A 19,898-nucleotide genomic window follows, 5' to 3' on the forward strand; every position below is an offset into this window, starting at 1 on the left:
CTCTTACCAAAATGCATTTTATTTTTTTTTTATTTTTTTTTTTTATTTTTTTTTTTTTTTTGTTTTGTTTACAAAATTGGGTCTCAAAGCAACGATTTAACATTAAGAATTATCATTGAAGTCAGGACATCATTCACTTACTTACTTAACTACTTAGGCCGCCCCTTGGGGCGCCCAACATGAGCTACTAGTCTTCGCCATTCTGTCCTGTCCTGTCCTCCATAAGCGTACGCAGCTCCCGGGTGTTGTCCATTCCTGTGTCATCTAGCAGACAGTCCATGTATGTCAACATACAATGACATACAAGCGGGTGGTTGGATGGGAGCATCACCCTTGAATCATATACCTATGATGTTCGCATGGGTGTACGATCCGATAGTGATGTCGTTTCTTCTTCTCTTTACTAGCCTATCCTGCTTCTTTGGTTTGTGATTGTATTTTTGACAGGGGATATTTTTTTTTCTGTAAATCTTCTACCTGTTTGTTCTTGGTTATTTATAATTTAGCTTATGATATCTTTAGGTTATGTCCCCGTGTGGTCTCCGGGGTCCCTCAACTGAGAGGGAAAAGAATTGAGCCACCGTAAGCTCATGCGTGTCGTAGAAGGCGACTAAAAGAGCCATTCTGGTTTGGTGGTAACCAACGAAAAACCACCCGACTGGCGAGAGAGACATGGTGGCTCCACAGACCCCCATACCCCAGCCCTTTTTATGAGAATGGCTTCATTCACCCATTCTGCTATTTTTCTTGTCCTGGCAATCATCCCCAAACTTTTTCTCCCCCCAAATCCCAAGAACGTAGTATATAAAAGATGTTTTGAGGAATGACGGTTTCAGTTTAAAGAGAGCAAGGGAAGGCGATGGCATAGCAAAAATCCCACCCCCTTTTACCATATTTGAGCTATGATTTCCATTCCATACCCCATTTCCCCAATGATTCCAAATTTCCCTTCCTTATCAAAATTGAGTTGCCAGGACAGAGAGAGAGAGAGAGAACCGAGGAAAACAAGCCTTCTTAACTGTCTTCTATCCCCCCAGTATCTCTATACCCTGTACCGTTGAAATAGGTTCAACGAGGAGATATTCCTTTCCAAATCCTGCACAGCAGGCACCTTTCTGCTGAGGGTGCGCAGTTCCGAGAGGACCCCGATAAGGAGGAGCTATTGATCCTGGAGGCTGAGGGGGGTTCACCTTGCGAGGTGTTTCTACCCCAACACTCCTCTTTGGCTTGACGCTTCTCTAAAGACGGGTGGGTAGCCTACCTTGTAGATGGCCCGAGCTACCCAACGCAGAGATGCCAAATCTATTTTTTGGCACTCCCCTCCATTTAGGCAAAGAGATTGGAAGGACTAGATTTAAAACCATATCTAGTTCCTGTCCCCCATGAAATTTCTTTTTAATCATGGTTTGTCATCTCTGAATCAGCAGTCAGTCTTTGTGCAACGCAAAGATTAGGGTCAATCCGAGAGAAAGGCCTGGAGGCGGGACGTCCCCCAACTCCACCCCTCGAGTCCTTTTTTTTTTTTTTTTTTTTTTTTTTCCCCAAGGACCATGGAAGGACAAGAGGAGGCCAGACTTGAGGAGTATAGCTTCGGTGAGTGCCTTACCCCCCAAGTGTGGGACTGAGCCGTGCTAGTGGGCACAATATAGCCGGGTTGAATAAAAACGTATATATATCATGGCCAAAAATATGAAAAACTCTCCCCTTAAAGCCCCACCCCAGACAGGAAAGAAAAGAAAGATTACAGCCCCGATGACTCTTGATGACTTACCAGGAATGGCAACCCCAAAATTCTCGCCGTTCCTGGTAATTCAACCGAATGAGGAAAACATAAAACTTAACACTTTGAGTATCTTCACCATCAGCAAGGCACTCAAAGCAAATGGCGCCGGTACACCAAAGGCAGTGAACAGGAACAACTCTGGCACTTTAATGATACAAGTGCAGGGTCGACAAGAGAGTGAGAACCTCTTGAAATGTACCAGATTCTCTGACATCCCAGTCACCGTTGAGGCTCACAGGAGCCTCAATAGGTCAAAAGGTGTCATAAGAAGCAGAGATCTGGTAGGCTGTTCGGAGCAGGAGATGGTTGAGGAACTGGAGGGTGTTGTCGAAGCTCGGCGGGTTAGCATCCGCCGCGGCGACAGCACAATCCAGACCAACACCTGGATCCTGACTTTTGACAGCCCGAGACCCCCGTCGAGAATAAGAATTGAATACCTCGACTTGGAGGTTCGGCCTTACGTCCCGAACCCCATGAGATGTTTTAACTGCCACCGGTACGGCCATACTAAAACAAACTGTCGCCGTAAAGCTACATGCCCCCGCTGCGGCAAAGAAGACCACAATGAGGAAAACTGCAAAGTGGACCCTTGTTGTCTGAACTGCCAAGGCAAGCATGCAGCACATTCGAAAGATTGTCCTAAGTGGCAAGAAGAAAAGGCAATCTTGACATACAGAGCCACTTACGGCGGTACGTTTGCTCAGGCAAAAGCAGTGATCTGCCCCCCTCGGCAGGTCGCTGCTTCTGCCAAGAGTTATGCAGAAGTTGCCAGGGCTGCTGGTAATAACCAAAACAGCCATGGCAAAATCGCACAGACTAGAAAAGACAGTCCTCAAAAGAAAAAGCCATCAAGACCTAAAAACAAGGTCGCAAATGTGTCAAAAAATCTTTTTGACACATTGGAGGTTCAAGATGTGGAACCTGCAGCCCCCTCCACATCCACCTCCAAGGCGACCTCCACCCCCCCTCCTTCCCCAAACAAAAAAATTCTCCCCCTCATGGGCGTGGATGTTGGACCCACCCCCCATCTCCATTCCCGTGAGCCCTCTCTATCCCCCCAAAAACAAAACTCCACCCCTTCCAGAATATGGAGCCACCAACACCAGTCGGGGGATCCACAAATCCCCCTGAGGGCCTCAAAGCCCCAAAAAATCTAAGAACCCAGAGGGACCTAAAAATCCCAAGGGTTCAAAAAAACTCAGCCCTAAAAAAACCGAGAGGCCCTCCACAGGGCCTCCTTCTCCTATGGAAGTCTCTCCTCCTAGGAGAATAAAAGTAAAAGGGTTGAAGGCAGGCATACTGCCTAACCTCCCCACAAAAAATTAGGATACCTAGTCAGACAAGATTAATTTCCTGGAACATCAGAGGGATCAGATCAAATAGAACAGAATTGGACCTCCTCCTCCAGAGGAATCTTGATGTAGTCTGTCTGCAGGAAACAAAATTACCAGCAGACGACTACACAGTAAAAGGATATACGGCCAATCATCTGATTCACTCTGATGGCCAGATAGCGTGTGGGGGAGTTTCGATTCTCACGAAGAAGAGCACCCCCCACCGCTTGATACCAATGAAAACAAATCTACAGGCAATAGCAGTGAGAGTGACATTGCACAGACCAATCACCATCTGCTCTGTGTACATCCCACCAGATCATCGCCTCCAGTCTGCCGAGCTAGAGGGAGTTCTAAACCAACTCCCCCCTCCCTATGTGATAATGGGAGATTTCAATGCTCACAGTCCTCTCTGGGGAAACACAGACACAAACCAGAGGGGAAAGGCAGTGGAGGCTTTCATAATGAAAATGGATGTATACTTGGCAAACGGTCTCGAGGCAACACGGGTAAATATTCACAATCTTACCACGTCTGCCATCGATCTCACTTTCTGTGATCCTACATTAGCTCCAGATCTCTCCTGGACTGTGATCGATGACGATCACGGTTCTGACCATTTTCCAGTCTGCCTCGACATCACCCCGACTTCAAGGGCCCCACAGCCCAAACGTTGGAGTGTACGGCGAGCAGATTGGGAAACTTTCTCACAGGAGTGTCACAGACTCCTTACGACAGAGGTGGACAGCTATGACAAATTCAAAAATATTTTAACAAATATCTGCAGCTCGACAATACCAACAACCTCTGGTAGACCGAGAAAACACAATCCCTGGTTTTCAGAGGAATGTCGAGCGGCCCTACGGGAGAAGAAAAAAGCATACAGGAAAGCGATGAGATTCCCAATCCCTGAGAATTTCGCAACATTTAGGAAACTACGAGCAAAGTGTAGGAAGATCTTCCGAGAAAACAAACGGAGATCCTTCCAAAACTTTGTTTCAAAAATAAATAGCCAGACACCCCTGAATAGGGTGTGGAAGATGTTACGGAAACTGAAGGGATCCGATAGTGATTCACTAAATCACTTGACACGTCCCGATGGATCCGTGGCTGAAACAGAACAAGAAATTGCCAACACTCTGGCCGAGAGGCTGGCGCACAGCTCCTCGTCTGCACACCACACACCACAATTTCTGCGCCATAAACAAAACGCAGAAAACACACCAATAAACTTTACATCTACAAACACTGAAGACTACAACAAACCATTTACACTTGAGGAGTTGGGTGCCTGCCTCCGTGACACAAATGTCACAGCACCGGGTCCTGACAACATCAGTTATGAAATACTCCGACATCTTCCACAAGATAGTCTGGTTGTCCTTTTGAATATCTATAACAAGATATGGACAACACAGACTTTTCCACCTAGTTGGAATCTGGCCACCGTGATTCCAATCCCAAAACCTGGGAAAGACCATTCGGACGCTTCAAACTACCGACCAATCTCCCTCACCAGCTGCCTATGCAAGCTGATGGAGAAAATGGTCAACAAGCGTCTGATGTTCTACTTGGAACACAACAACTCCCTCTCCGACCTCCAATGTGGCTTTCGAAAGAACAGATCAACTGTTGATCACCTTGTTCGACTAGAGAGCTTCATTCGTGAGGCCTTTGCCAAAGGTGAGCACTTGGTAGCAATCTTCTTTGACCTTGAGAAGGCCTTTGACACAACTTGGAAATTCGGAATCCTCAAAGATCTGCACAATCTTGGTCTACGAGGAAACCTTCCAATGTTTGTCAGAACATTTTTAAACAACAGATCCTTTCAGGTCAAAGCAGGATCCACCTTTTCTGATCCATTTGATCAGGAAGAGGGAGTTCCACAGGGTAGCATTCTGTCTCCCATTCTGTTTGAGATTAAAATAAACTCAATAGTGAATGCAATGAGACAGAATGTTGACTGTTCCTTATATGTTGATGACTTTCTTGTATGCTATCGAAGTAAATCGAGTATGGACACCATTGAGAGACAGTTACAACTCCAACTAAACAAACTGTCGGAGTGGGCAAATCTCAATGGTTTCTCCTTCTCCCCATCAAAAACAGTAGCTGTCCACTTCTGCCGAAAACGCACCTGCATTAGACAGCCTGACCTTTATCTCAACAATTCCAGAATTGAGGTAAAGGACGAAGCCCGATTCCTGGGTTTGATCTTTGATAGGAAACTAAATTTCCTCGCCCATATCAAAGATCTCAGACTGCGATGCATGAAAGCAATGAGAATAATGAGAGTTCTGTCGAGCATGGAATGGGGTTCGGACACAAACACTCTTCTAAAGATATACCGAACCCTTATTCGATCAAAACTGGACTACGCATCTTTTGTATACGGCTCTGCAAAACCATCCTACTTAGGCATGCTGGACCCAATTCATCATCAGGGACTGCGCTTGGCACTCGGGGCTTTCCGCACTTCTCCAGTGGCAAGCCTTTATGCTGAGGCAGATGAGCCACCTCTCCATCTCAGGAGGAAAAAACTGGCTCTCCAGTATGTTACTAAGGTCACATCGCTGCACGACAACCCAGCACACAAACATGTACACTACACGGATAGGACACTAGAAGAAAAATTTCGTAAGCACCCAAAAATGACACCACCATTAGGTTGCAGAATAAAAAAAGACATCGCAGACATGAACATCAGTCTAGATAGGATACATCCATACGTCCAGGCAAAGACACCACCATGGTCCATACATAGACCAAACATAAATTTGGACCTAACAAAACTGGAAAAATCACAAACAGACCCACATATTTACAAACAGACACTAAAAGCAATATTACAAACATACAAAAACCATACTCACATATTTACGGATGGTTCAAAGAGCGCAGATGCAGTAGGATGTGCCTATCACTCATCGGAAGGCACAGGATCACTTCGCCTGGATAGAAATGTTTCGATCTTTACAGCGGAATCGAGAGCAATCCTAAATGCTCTCCGTTTGGCTGAGAGATCGAATAAAAATAAATTCTTGATCTTGTCTGACTCGCTGTCCGTACTTAAGGGGATCTCAAATTTTTATTGCACCGATCCAAGACTCATAAGTATCTTGGAAGGTGCAAATAAATTATTTATTAAGAAAAAGAAAGTTTGTTTTCTCTGGGTACCTAGTCATGTGGGTATCCAGGGGAACGAAGAAGCGGATCGACTGGCAAAAGAGGCGGTGAGCCAAGAATTACAAGAGGGCAGTAAAATCCCACACGCGGATTTAAAGATCAATATAAAAAAACATGTCCAAAAGGAATGGGAACGATCCTGGAGTCGAGATATACATAACAAATTAAAACAAATTAAAAGTGACCTCGGCCCCAGACCCAACTCGGGGCTAAAAAGAAGAGACGAGGTAAAAATAACTCGACTCCGGATCGGACATACTGCCCTCACTCACCGTTTCCTTCTGGAGAGGGATGAAAAACCCCTCTGCAGAAGATGTAACTGTGACCTGACAGTTCAACACATTTTAATTGAATGTACAGAATTAGAACAGATAAGGTCACAACATTATGATAACAGAGACTTGAAGTCTCTGTTCCAGTCGGTCGATCCGCTTACAATTTTAAAGTATCTGCAGGAATGTGAACTCCTGCAGAAATTGTAAATAGATATTTTTACTTAACAAACATGTAACTATTATGATTTTATAAAGATTTTACTACAACAGTACACGTTTTGATCAGCTGTGGCCCCTCGGGGCCGATAAAAGATTGATGAAAGACAGAAACGGGCGCTTAAATGACCTAAATAGTGTCGAAAGCGCCGTTAAACACCTAAAAACAAACAAACAAAATCTTTAGGTTATGATTTTGATTTAAATTTGTACTATTTTTGTTGGGTTGCTTGTTTTTTTGTTTCAGCGGTCTCTCATATAACCTCAATAGTCTTCAACAGTCGTAATGTCACTTCCTTCCTAATGACGTATGGTAACTTAGTAACACTGGCTCTAAATATCGGAACAATGGCGGACGCCGTATGAAATATTACCCCGGCGAGCTTAAACGCGTATCCAGAGGAAAAAAACCCCATCAATTTGATCATGTATTGACTTTTACACATTCTGATCACAAGGCATATGAAAAGGGAATGAAAAGTTCTAGCCAGTATGAAGAATAAAAAGCAATGATTTTCTTTGTTTAGAACCAAGATGGCCGCCGTTGCCGGGCGCGTGACATCAGACTATTGAATCCAATTGTGTTGGAAGAGACCTAAAGCAACAAACAAACATTAAAAATGACATACAACATACATACATTAACATACAGTACATCATTCACAAATAATAATATTATGTGACTTTTGTATTGATGTTTTTGATGCCGTTCATCTATCTATAGATAGTATGCGCTTGGCGAAGAGGCTCATAACATTGCCATCCGGAAGTATAACGGACCAACACACAAAACTGTGTGTATCCATGAACGTTTATAGTCAGGTTAGTACAGTTCAGTGAGCATTACTCATAAACGCGGATGGCAAAAAACAATAACAAAGACCTGAGTGACGTCATCTTCGAACTATCTATTTGCTATTCATGTTTTGATATTGGTTGGTTGGACTTCAGCGCTTTGAGGTTTCGACAAAAAGCGCTATAGATAGTATGCAGATGACGTCACTCAGGTCTTTGTTATTGCTTTTTGCCATCCGCGTTTATGAGTAATGCTCACTGAACTGTATTAACCTGACTATAAACTTTCATGAATACACACAGTTTTGTGTGTTGGTCCGTTATACTTCCGGATGGCAATGTTATGAGCTTCTTAGCCAAGCGCATACTATCTATAGAAATAATATGCTTATGATTATTACACGTCAAAATATATCTGTAGTAAAAGCGGATTCTTGAACTGTTGATCTTTGTTTTGTTGTTGCTGTTGTTGTTGTGGTTGTTGTTGTTGTTGTATTTTGTTTTACGTGGGAGGAGGGGGGGGGGGTACAAAGGATAATAGGGACAACATGTTTTTTTTTTTTTTTCTCTTTTACGCTATGATGGTAAAATCGGGTTTTGCCCCTCAACACCAAAGTATTGTAATATTTCCGTATAATTATATACCAATGACCAAACACCTTTTTTAACATTAAAATTGACCAGAAAACATTTAAAAAATAAAAATTGAGCATTTATATAGCGCAATATCCACTAAACGTACTCAAAGCGCTTTACAAGGGGTCCCTGGCAAACATCAGCACTTACTTAACATGTAGGACGGGACATAATGCCTGTTAGGCGGTATTACAAATTTTTTTTTTTTCGGACAGAGACAACTCTGTTAACGGCCGCCAGATACTCATTTTACACCCGAGTACGGTGAGGGAATGTGAGTAAAGAGTCTTTTCCAAGGACTCAACTACTCGCCGAGCGAGGCTGGAATCAAACCGATCCGAAAGCGATTGTCATACCACAAGACCACATAGCCGCAGGTACTCCAGATATCACTCAATCCTCAGCGGGTTGGCTGGTACTTGAGGCGAGATAAGGCAAGGGATCTCTACGTAGCCATCGTTATGTTATAGCTTGATACTGAAATCCAAAAGGACTGGCAGTTTGACGTCATTATTTGGTTTTTGCATCGCCTAGTGAGTTGTCGTTAGTAGAGCTCATGGAAACAAGTTATTTCATTGGTTGAACTATTAAATACAAATACAACTCACGATTTGTTTTCTTTTGTGGCAAAAGACTGGCATTTCGACGTCATTTTTTGGTCAGTATCAGGCCATAACTTTACGAAGGCCACGATCTCTACCCGGTCCCGTCAGCTGATATTCAAGCTGCCTGCCTCGATAGACAGGCCTCTCTACTTTACTGCCGTACTCTGGAAAAACCAATAATATTTCAAAATTTGGCCAGAAAACTCGTCCTTCAAATATCGATCGATTTAAATGACCCACATCTTGGTCCAAAAAAAAAAAAACAACTCGCAAACCTGAGACTTCGCGAAGGGACCCTTGGCATGTAAAACGCCTTCAACAATTTTAGTTGATATTGCGCTATAGAAATTCTATTGTTTTGTTGGGTTGTTTTGTTATTTTTTTGTTTGTTTGTTTTTTGTTTTTTTTTTGTTTTTGGAAGAGGGGGGGGGGGGTTGTTATGTTTTGTTTTTGTTTGGAGTTTATTTTTGTGTTCTTTTTACTGCAAGCCAAGGGTTTTCAGAGTTAATTTTTTTTTTTTTTTTTTTTTTTTTTTTTTTTTTTTTTTTTTTTTTGTAAAAAATAAAATTATTATGTATATCAATTGAAGATAGAATAAAATCGAATTCCGATCGTAGAGGTTCCAACTGCTGAAGAAGTAGGAGCTAACAGGTAAAAATAATATTATGATAAATTGTGTTAGATGGTGTTAGCCGTAGGTGGGTGACAGGCCTGGAGGGGGAAAACAACAATAATATAGAGACTACATAGCATGGTGGTTGTTATATTATCATTATTATTATATACGTTCTTACGTCGATGTCTTGATTTTGTACTTAATTATTGTTTTGATGATATCAATAAAAGAATGATTAATCTGTTGAGTTAGGTAATTATTGCAGAAATCTCGGTATGAATGTCGTGCATTTGTATTTGTGTATGAGTATGTATGTATGTATGTATGTATGTATGTATGTATGTATGTATGTATGTATGTATGATGATGATGATGACGGTGGTGGTAGTGGTGGTGGTGGTGGTGACGATGATGATGATGATGATGATGATGATGATGATGATGATAGTAATTTTTTTAAATAAACTAATAATAATAATAATAATAATAATAATAATAATAATAATAATAATAATAATAAATAATAATAATAATAATAATAATAATAATAATAATAATAATAATGGTGATGATAATATTAATAAAAATAATAATAATAATAATAATAATAATAATAATAATAATAATAATAATAATATAATGGTGATGATAATAATAATGGTGATGATAATATTAATAATAATAATAATAATAATAATAATAATAATAATAATAATAATAATAATAATAATAATAATGATAATAATAATAATAATAATGATACTCAGTCATCGTTCAAGGGGCTGACTGAGTCGGGGAGCAACCGCATTCACTCAATAGAAACGTGCGTACCTACTTCAACTTCAAGACCGACAACTAACTGGAAACTGGAAACCCCTCAGATGAACTGCATACACACATCTCTACCAATATCTCACAGCCAGTCGCCGCTGAGGATGATAGATAATCTTTCTTGACGGAGACAAATGAGCTAACTTATAATTTACTATCTTTGATAATTGATAAGAAAAGGACGAAATAGAAGAAAGAAGGAAAACAATAAGGACAATAGGAGGGGAATTAGTGAAGGGTGTAGAATAGAGAGAGAGAGAGAGAGAGAGAGAGAGAGAGAAGGAGGGGGGGGGGAGGGAGGGGATGGAGGAAGGAGAGACAGACAGAGAGAGGGGGGAGAGGGAGGGGATGGAGGAAGGAGAGACACAGAGAGAGAGAGAGAGAGAGAGAGAGAGAGAGTGTGTGTGTGTGTGTGTGTGGGAGGGAGGAAGAGAGAAAAATGACAATGACAAGAAGAGACTAGTGAGAAAGAAGGTAGAACAAAAGAGAGAGATGAGAGAGGGGGAGAGAGAGAGAGAGAGAGAGAGAGAGAGAGAGAGAGAGAGTGGGGGGGGGGTGGAGAGAGGAACAAAGAAGACAAGGAGAGAGGAAGGAGGGAAAAGAGAAGAAGAAGAAGAAGAAGAAGAAGAAGAAGAAGAAGAAGAAGAAGAAGAAGAAGAAGAAGAAGAAGAAGAAGAATGAGCACGAGGAGGAGGCGGAAGAGGGGGGATGAGGAGAAATAGAAGAACTAAACCTCTAGGCCACATAATAATATTGGACACATTTGATTAAGACCATCCCCACCACAATGACAGCAAAAGACCATTTACTATAAATACGTAAGGAAAAAAGAAAGGAGTCTCGACTGGAAAAAATGTTGAAACTGTAAATTATTTGGCCGCAATGCGGTTAATATGCGATCAGCTTGCCAAATATCCTGATTATAAATGAAAACCCCGGTCCTCAGTCTGAAGATTATTATTGTTATCGTCTTGTTGCACGAATGCGGATAGAAATGAAGAATGTTCAAAGGATGGAATAATGATGTAACATCAATTTTTAAAATATAATCATTTGGTGCATGTGGCTTTGTAACAACCATAAGAGAAACGAGGAAATTGATGAAATTATTTCAATGTATTTAGGTTTAGAGATCCTCAAAACCTTTCCTATATTCATTAAGAAAAGTCAAGGAACTCGTAAAGTCGATAGCTATGAGATCATAATCCTGGTTGTTTATCTTTTGTTGTTGATTTCCAGAATCGGAATTTGTTCTTTGTTTGTTATTAATGGTTTTACGGTGCTTTAAGGTCGTAATTTCAGCGCAGTGAAAATTCAATTTAAACTGTTGTAGCTTCAGTTCTGAAGATAGACGCAACATAATGTGTAGTGTGGGATGGCTATGGATTTACATAACGAATAACGATAAGTCTAAGTATCTCCTCCTGTGACAGAAATGTTGGTCAATCTAACAATCCCAGCATTACAATTAAAAGCAGCCGTGAAAAACGTAAGCCGACCTGCCTGACTATACGAAAAATTCGTAGCATTACGAATTTCGGGCTCCATCTGCTGTCTGATCAAAACAAGATTCAATAAAACTGGTTGAAATAAAATTATGATGGCAGAGTACACAGTGTAAGGATAACTCACTTTACCTGAAGGCGAATTGGTCTTTTATAATGCTAAATTGGACTTTGTTTTTTTGTTGTTTTGTTTTTTTCTCTAAAAACTATAAATTTTGAAGTTTTCAAACAGACTACAAGACTGAATAAGACAAAAGGGATTGTTTAAAGTGGGAAACACAAAAGTATCTTCCAAGAGCACAAGCGATGTACGTTCTTAGATTGAAATCCTCCCCTACAAGTCCCAATCCAGACACCGGCTTAAGATCCTGCTATGAGGAGGACACTCAATTGTTTACATATTATATTCAAAACAAACAAACAAATAAAACAAAAAGACGAAAACTACACAACAGCGAGTGACTGGTTCTTCTAGTTTGATAGTGATATTATAACTTCAACATTTTGAAGATTCTACAGACTTGTGTTATTATTCTTTCACTGAAAATGTGAAACAATTCCAGTGCCTCAAAGTTGACGGAATGTAAGACATGTGAGCGTCACCTCTTGATAGGGGAATCATAAACATTGAAGGGTTTTTACAGCGCTTGGGTTATTTCCACGCCAGTAGAAAGATGAAAATGGGATAGTTTAAAAAAATATAGATTTAAAATGAAAAAAAAAATGAATAGCACTTAGGAAAAAATTAGACAAAGGGCCCTGGTTCATACAGGGAACAGATGTAAATTTAAATAGCACACCACCAGTGTACTTGGTCTGAGGTCACCTAAAAGTCCCATCGAGACACAAGCACAGGATCCCAAAACTATAACTATACATTTGACCGCCCCCCGCCCCCAAATCCAAAATCCAAGACTCCGGTCAGGGCCAGGACAAAATTAAGTTACCTCATTCCAAGACAAAGAATGACCACAAGTTAGAAATTAGAAAACATTTGAATACACAGCATAGCAAGCAAGACATCTAAAGAAAAAAACTAAAAGAAATAACGCGAAGATTGACTTCTGTTCTATCCACAAGGCAGCAAGCAGTTGTTACCGTCTTTTGAACGCTAATGAGGCAGTTCTGCTTGTTTTCAGGAGTTTTACGGCGATTGCTGGTTCATTTCTGCGCCAGTGAAGGAAATTTGTTAACATGAAATTGAAAGCATTGTAGGAAAAGAAAGACAAAGAGGGTTGGTTTAATGTCACGTGACGCAGCGCTTCCTGCAAGTGGCTCCTATCAGCATTAAAGTAGACGGAATAATTAGGGAACAGAAGATTCCACGATCAACCTACCGATGTGCCTATTTTGACAAAACCTAACAGTCCAGTCCAGACACAAAACAAAGGATTCCTTTAAGAAGGAGAGACACTCCAAATGTTTAAAAAGTAAAATATACTGTAGTCAAAAGTAGTAATGATAACAGAACATGTTTTTGTTGTTTTTTAAGGTTTTACGGCGCTTGCAACACATTTAGGTTATATAAGCGCCAGTAAAAAGGAAGAAAATGGGATAGTAAAAAGTTCTAGAATTACAATTAAAGCACCCAAAGAAAAAGTAAGACATAGGAGAACTGGGAACAAATAGGGATCAGATTTAGATTCCAAGAGCACACCACCAATGTACTTAGAAAACAGATTAAGGGGGATAGAAGACAGTAAGTACCTCCCTGCCCACTATGGGAGGTCAGGAACCCCACCCAGTTATAATAGAACATAAGTAACAGAGAGATGATTTACTAGGAAAAAATAGTATCATCTCTCAAAAAAGATAGTATGTATTTGATTGTCTCCCTCCCAGCTAAGGATCCCCGCCAGGAAGAGAAAATAAACTAAGCAATCTCGATCCAGAACAAAGACGGGGAGCAACATGGAAAGGGAAAACATAAACGGGGAATAGAAGTATACAGAAAGTTGACCTCCTCCCCAACATGGTCAGAGGGTCCCACCCAGAATGAGTTCGAAAAAATATTTTTTTTACATAATTGTATATTGACGAAGTAAATTAAACATATTAAGATGATAATAATAATAATAATATAATAATAATAATAATAATAATAATAATAATAATAATAATAATAATAATAATAATAATAATAATAATAAACAATACGAAATAAGAGAAGAGAAGACAAAAAAAAAAAAACAACAGAATTTCAATCAGTATTTTTTCAATGTCTTTTATTATCATTTTTTTTTCAACACGTTTTTATCATATATCATTTCCAGTCAAATTACAACATGACATTAAAAACAGTTCATTATTTCATCAGTCTCTTTTGTTTAATACACTTCTTACTCTCTCTCTCTCTCATTTCATTAACTCTTCGTGTCTTATATTCAACAATCCACATATAAGAATGTATCTATTATTATTTTAAATTACATTACAAAACATTCTTTTACAAATTGTCCGGGTTTGTCGCTATATCAGGAAGCCAACGCCTAGATTGCCGTCATTTAAAAACATTCCGTAATTTAAAAACATTTTTTTTTTAATTTTAAAATATTGGCCAGAAAACTCGTAGATCAATCAAAACGACTCTCATCCTGTCAAAAACCATCAAACCTGAGTCTTCCGCGAGTGAAGTCCAATGTTTGAGAGTTTTTGATCAGATCCGAATCAATTTACGAGTTTTCTGACCAAAATCTTAAGAATAAATATGAATCTGAACAAGTGTGGAAGATTGATTTTTTGGGATGTTTTTTTTTCCTTGTATTTTTCTTTCTTACTTTGGCACCTATCAAACACACTTGTTCAGATCTTTATCTTACACCGGTGCCTGCTCCCTAATTTCTCAAAATAAATGTTTTGTTAGGGTTTGTTTTTTTTTTTAATACAGCAGACAGTACAAAATGTGTAGATGTAAAACAAATATCTACACCTTTTTGTAATTTTTCAAATATCGGAGCGATGAAATGTAAATGTCTCTGTGAAATTTGTATCCATGGACGCTGTCTGTGTTTGGGAAAGAGTTAAATAAAGTGTTGGAAGTTGTACAACGGCCCTTGGCGTTTTCGACACTTGAACAGTTCATATCAGGACACGGGGGAAAGGGAAGATGGGTACACAGTACACAACTAACACACACACCGGACAGATTGAAGTTCATGCATTCATAAACATAATATCAGTATTTATAATTCAATGCCTGCAACTGGGGGGGGGGGGGGGGGGGGGGGGGGGGGCAGGAAGGACAAATCCGTTTTTAACGAAAGGTGGGCAGCTTTGACAATCCTAAATATTACAAACTTTGAATATTGATACAGCTTTGCTTCCATAAGAATTTTGTTAAAACCACACCACCATTCCCTTCATTGCAAAACTTTTCTTCATCTTCAAATAAAGAAACCGCCCTACCCTGTATTCGGCAAAACTTCATTTCAACAAGAATTAACATTATGTCTGATTGTTTTGAGGGTTTTTTTTACGACACCAAAGACACTTGTAGGTCATTTCAGTGTGAGTAAAAAGGAATTATGATTGGGTTAAAGTTGTAGATCTGAAGTTAAAATCACCAAAGAAAAAGTCAAACAAAGGGGACTAGTTCAAAAAGGGAACAGAGGACTCCAAGCCAATTCAATTCCATTGATGTGCCTATTGTGATATTACCTAAAAGTCCCATCCAGACACAAAAAAAAGGACCCTGACATGAAGTTGAAGATACAATCAAATATTTACAAAGTACTATAATATATACTTTCTTTTAAATATATGACAGTGCATAACAGAGAGATGATTTACAAAGGAAAAGAAATATCATCTCTAAATAAAATTAACTAAATATTTGACTGCTTCCCTCTCAGCTAAGGATCCCCCCGCCAGAACCAAGAAAAAAAGCCAAGCAATCTCAATCCAGAACAAAGACACAGAGGAACGTGGAAAGGGAAAAAAAAAACAGATATAGGGGAATAGAAGAGACACACAGCTCTCCCTACAATGGGAGATCAAGAGACCCAAGCCATTACCCTAGATTGACCCTATCAAAGAAGCAAATTCCACTTTAGACATTCTCTCGGAGACTAAAATGCTGGACTCATTGATTCTTTAAAAATTGTAAATCAGAATAGAAATGCCATGCAATGTTAAATAGTAATAAATATTAATTTACTTAACAATAAATACAGAGATGATTTCAAAAGCGCAAGGTACGACAAATGAAAACAACGAGAAACAACTACATCAATAACAATGGAAAAAAAAAAAACAAAAAAAAGTAACTTCAACACTTATAAAATAAATAAGTAAATAGATGAAGCTAAGATGAAACTAACAGTCTTGTACATTCCATACGATTTAGGCTAGACACACTAATATTCTAAAACACAATGATGTGATTCAATCGCAGTTTGTTTGTTTTGTTTGTTTTTTTTAAGAGAAAAAAAAATGTTTTTAATTAAAAAATAAAAAAGTAAAAAATTACAAGAAAAGAACCACAAAACAGTTTTTAAAAAAACAAAACAAAACAATGCAAGCAATATCTTGTATAATCAATTACAATGTAAATATCATCTGAACGTTTTTTAACATAAAAGCACGGCGTTGTTGTTGTTGCTGCTGCTGCTCTCTCCAAGGAATTCAAATTGAAATCAGGAACACTCCACGCAGCCTCCAGCCAAACTTTACCAGCACAGTACTTGCTGTGTTTTCTGGCACGCTGAATGCCAGCACGTTATGCAATATGGGCAGCTGGAGCTGGGAGACCAAATTTTATACTATACTATACTATAGATAGTATGCAGATGACGTCACTCAGGCCTTTGTTATTGTTTTTGCCATCCGCGTTTGGGAGTTGTTCTCACTAAACTGTATTAACCTGACTATAAACGTTCATGGTTACACAATGTTTGTGTGTTGGTCCTTTATACTTCCGGATGGCAATGATGTGAACTCCTTGGCCAAGCGCATTCTATCTATATAATAAATCGTCACCATGAGCATCGGATTTCGGCACGCTCGGTTTCTAAGATGCTTTTAGGCTTTCTCCTAAGTGCGTACTAGAATCTGATAAGTACTGAATAAGATCTTAATACAGTAGGATGTATATAATGAACTATATCCCAAAGCAAGGAGTCTAATGTAGTATTATCAGATTCTAATTTAATATTAAATAAGACAATGATACGAAAAGGGAGAAGATGGGGACTAATGTGAGTAAGAAATTAAATTAAATTAGAAAAAAAAAATAGAAAAAAGAAATTTTCAGAAATCAAACACTTGGAGGGCCAGTCGGGTAAAAATTTGGGGCAGTTGGCAGAACTGCTCTTAAGGATTCATTGGATTGGAATTTTTCTTTTGAATTTCATGTTCGCCTGTAGAGGGTCAAATAAATATTAAGTCTAACAATAATTCAACAGGAACTCAGCACCAAGAAGAACAACAAGCAGCCTTATCAGGAAGTGGCATGCAACTGTTGTCAATTTTAAGCTCAAGAGACTGGAATAAAAATAAATAAAATCTGGATCAATCGACATGTTGACTGAAACGCCCATTATCATTGCAATCACATGTATGGTGTTGAAATTAAAAATCTATGACAGCAAATCTCCTGTGTAAACCAAAAAAAAAAGTAAGTTTTTTTTTTTAACTCACTCGAGTTCACCCTCACTGAAAATCGAACAAATTTGTAATTTGTTCGATTTTCCATGCATATGAACTCGAGAGAGTTAAACAAGGAAAAAAAAAAAAGAAAAGAAAATGTCAAAAGGACTGTAAGAAAGTGAAAAACCGCACATGCTTATACTAATAGGTGGAGTTGGATCACGTTTGACACATCAAATTTCAAAAGTTATGTACACAATAAAGAGACATAGGTAATAAGAAAACATTTCTTCACAAAATGGGGGGTAAAGAGCATGTAATGGCTTCATTTACAATTAAAAATCCTATCAAAAAAAGTATATATATATATATATATATATATATATATATATATATATATATATATATATATATATATATATATATATATATATATAACAGTATAACAAATGGGGTTGATCTTTATTTATCTCTCCTCCATCCCTTCTTCGACTCCAAGAATTCTCTGCATTAACAAAACATTTTATTGCAGAGCTGCCAACCCACCAAGCTTATTAAGAGGGAGTTTTGGTCAGAAAATCAGGGAGATTCAGAAAAAAACAGGGAGATACATAAATGTATCTGAATAATTTAATTACAATCGATATCAGCCATGTAGAGCTATTCTTCATAACTTCACTAAAAAGAATGGATTCTGTATCAGCCTTTCCGATTATAAATCTACCACAAATCCAAACGACTTAAAACTCACTTCCGTTTACAAAATGGAGGACCGGAATTTCACGTACGTTACTGAAAGAACCGAAAAGACCCGCATGGTAGGATAACATGGGTTCTAGGCCTGGGCCTGGCCCTGCAGTCAGGCTACTGCACAATAATGCGGGAGATCGATGTTACGGGCGGGAGCGCGGGAGACTAACTAAAAATTTCCGGTAGGATTGGCAGCTATGTTATTGTTGTGTCTCATTTTAAAATAACCGCAAATATTATATTGAAGTTCCTAAAAAATGTCACGGTGGCAGGGTGTTTGATTTGTTGATAATATGAAAATAAATATTTAGGAAGAGAAGTGAAGACACTGGCGCAAGATGCAAATATATATGTAAGGTAGGATGCTACATAACCACAATGTACAATGGATCCAAGTGCTATTCGAAAGAAAAAAAATTAAGTGGACAAAAAGGAGAGAAAAAGATAAATAAAGTTTGACCCCGTCACTTAATTTTTCATATGACACGTATTGTTCATATCCAATTTTCTTTAAAAATCAACATATACTTCTATTTATATTTTTTTACAAATATGACAGGTAATTAATTCATTCATTACTGTAAGGAGTAAAATCATGAAAACAACACGTACAGAACACAGTTCTAAAAAAAAATCACTTGAATTCTTGAACTGCTGCTGTATGTGTTTTCGTCCCTATGGCCGGGATTTCGATAGCGTCACTGATAAACTCTATGCGATACTATAGAGTATGTGACAGGAAATTCTGAAATGATAAACTCACATCTACCTCTAAGAAACCTAGGAGTACATTTTTTGACGAGGAGTACAAGCAATGGTACTGAACTGTGTTTCAAGGGCAAAGTGAGTTCGGCAAAGTTCAGCATTGATGAGAATAAGTTTATTGTTTTTATTTTCCTGTTCTTGTTTTTTTTTTTTTGCAATAGATAAAGCCACTGTAACAAAAACACTAATTTTTTAAAAATCATGAAATGCTGAACTTTTGTGCGTATCTTGACATCTACAATTAACTACACCTGAATACTGACTTGTTTTAAAGATCACACTATGTACAAATATTTCGACAAAAATTTACAAAGTAGGAATGTGTGCACTTTGCACTTTGAAACATTGCCGTGTCTACCTGTGCAATAAGATCATATTGATAACAAAAAAAAAAACAGCTGTGAACTCACTTTCTCAGGGTTTTCCCCCACGAGGAGATAATTTAAATCCAAGAAAAAAAATCTTGTTCGCAACAGCTGACCAACGTTGGAATTTGTTATCTTTATCCTTTATGAAATGAATTAGCTTACCCAATTGGTAATGGAACTGATGTAAATCAACCATTCCACAGGAACTGACTTAATCAACCATTCTATATATATGAGAGGTAGCCAAATTCCTTTATGAGACTCACTGATATAAACGGATTGAGTGGACTCAGATCATCTGCAGTATGGGGTCACTGGATGACAGATGACGCCATGGGGTCGATGACGACGGATGACGCTGACTTTTTTAACCCTGAAGGTCATGCTCTCGGATTCCACCAAGAACATTCAAAACCAAGTTCTACATGCGAAATAGCTTGGCTGCCTCCATCTATAAAAAACTGCAAAACGATACAGTTCATGATCCATTATGATTCTATACTTAAGTGATTGTCTCTCACGGATTGTCAGAACTAGAATCGTCAGACAGTGGATTTGGATCCCCCCGAACACGACACCGGTGGACGATGGCTTTCTCGTATGCCTTTTTGACAGCATTCCTCACATTGGGCTTCTTATTCTCCATC

At 38.8% G+C, this 19,898-nt stretch overlaps 1 protein-coding gene across 3 annotated transcripts in view; it reads right to left on the bottom strand.

Annotated features, from left to right (window-relative positions):
* Positions 1-17,817: 17,817 nt before the first annotated feature.
* The window catches only part of LOC144975340 (peregrin-like), a 31,381-nt gene continuing 29,300 nt past the window's right edge, over positions 17,818-19,898 (bottom strand). For all 3 annotated transcript variants that reach the window (XM_078919325.1, XM_078919327.1, XM_078919324.1), the window contains one exon: positions 17,818-19,898. This exon is cut by the window's right edge and continues 66 nt beyond it. In XM_078919325.1, the coding sequence (XP_078775451.1) occupies positions 19,769-19,898 (130 nt within the window). In that variant the 3' untranslated portion in view covers positions 17,818-19,768.

Source organism: Berghia stephanieae, chromosome 6 (assembly GCF_034508935.2).
Source record: "Berghia stephanieae isolate SIO BIC M18660-M18661 chromosome 6, UCSD_Bste_1.3, whole genome shotgun sequence".
NCBI lineage: Eukaryota > Metazoa > Mollusca > Gastropoda > Nudibranchia > Aeolidiidae > Berghia > Berghia stephanieae.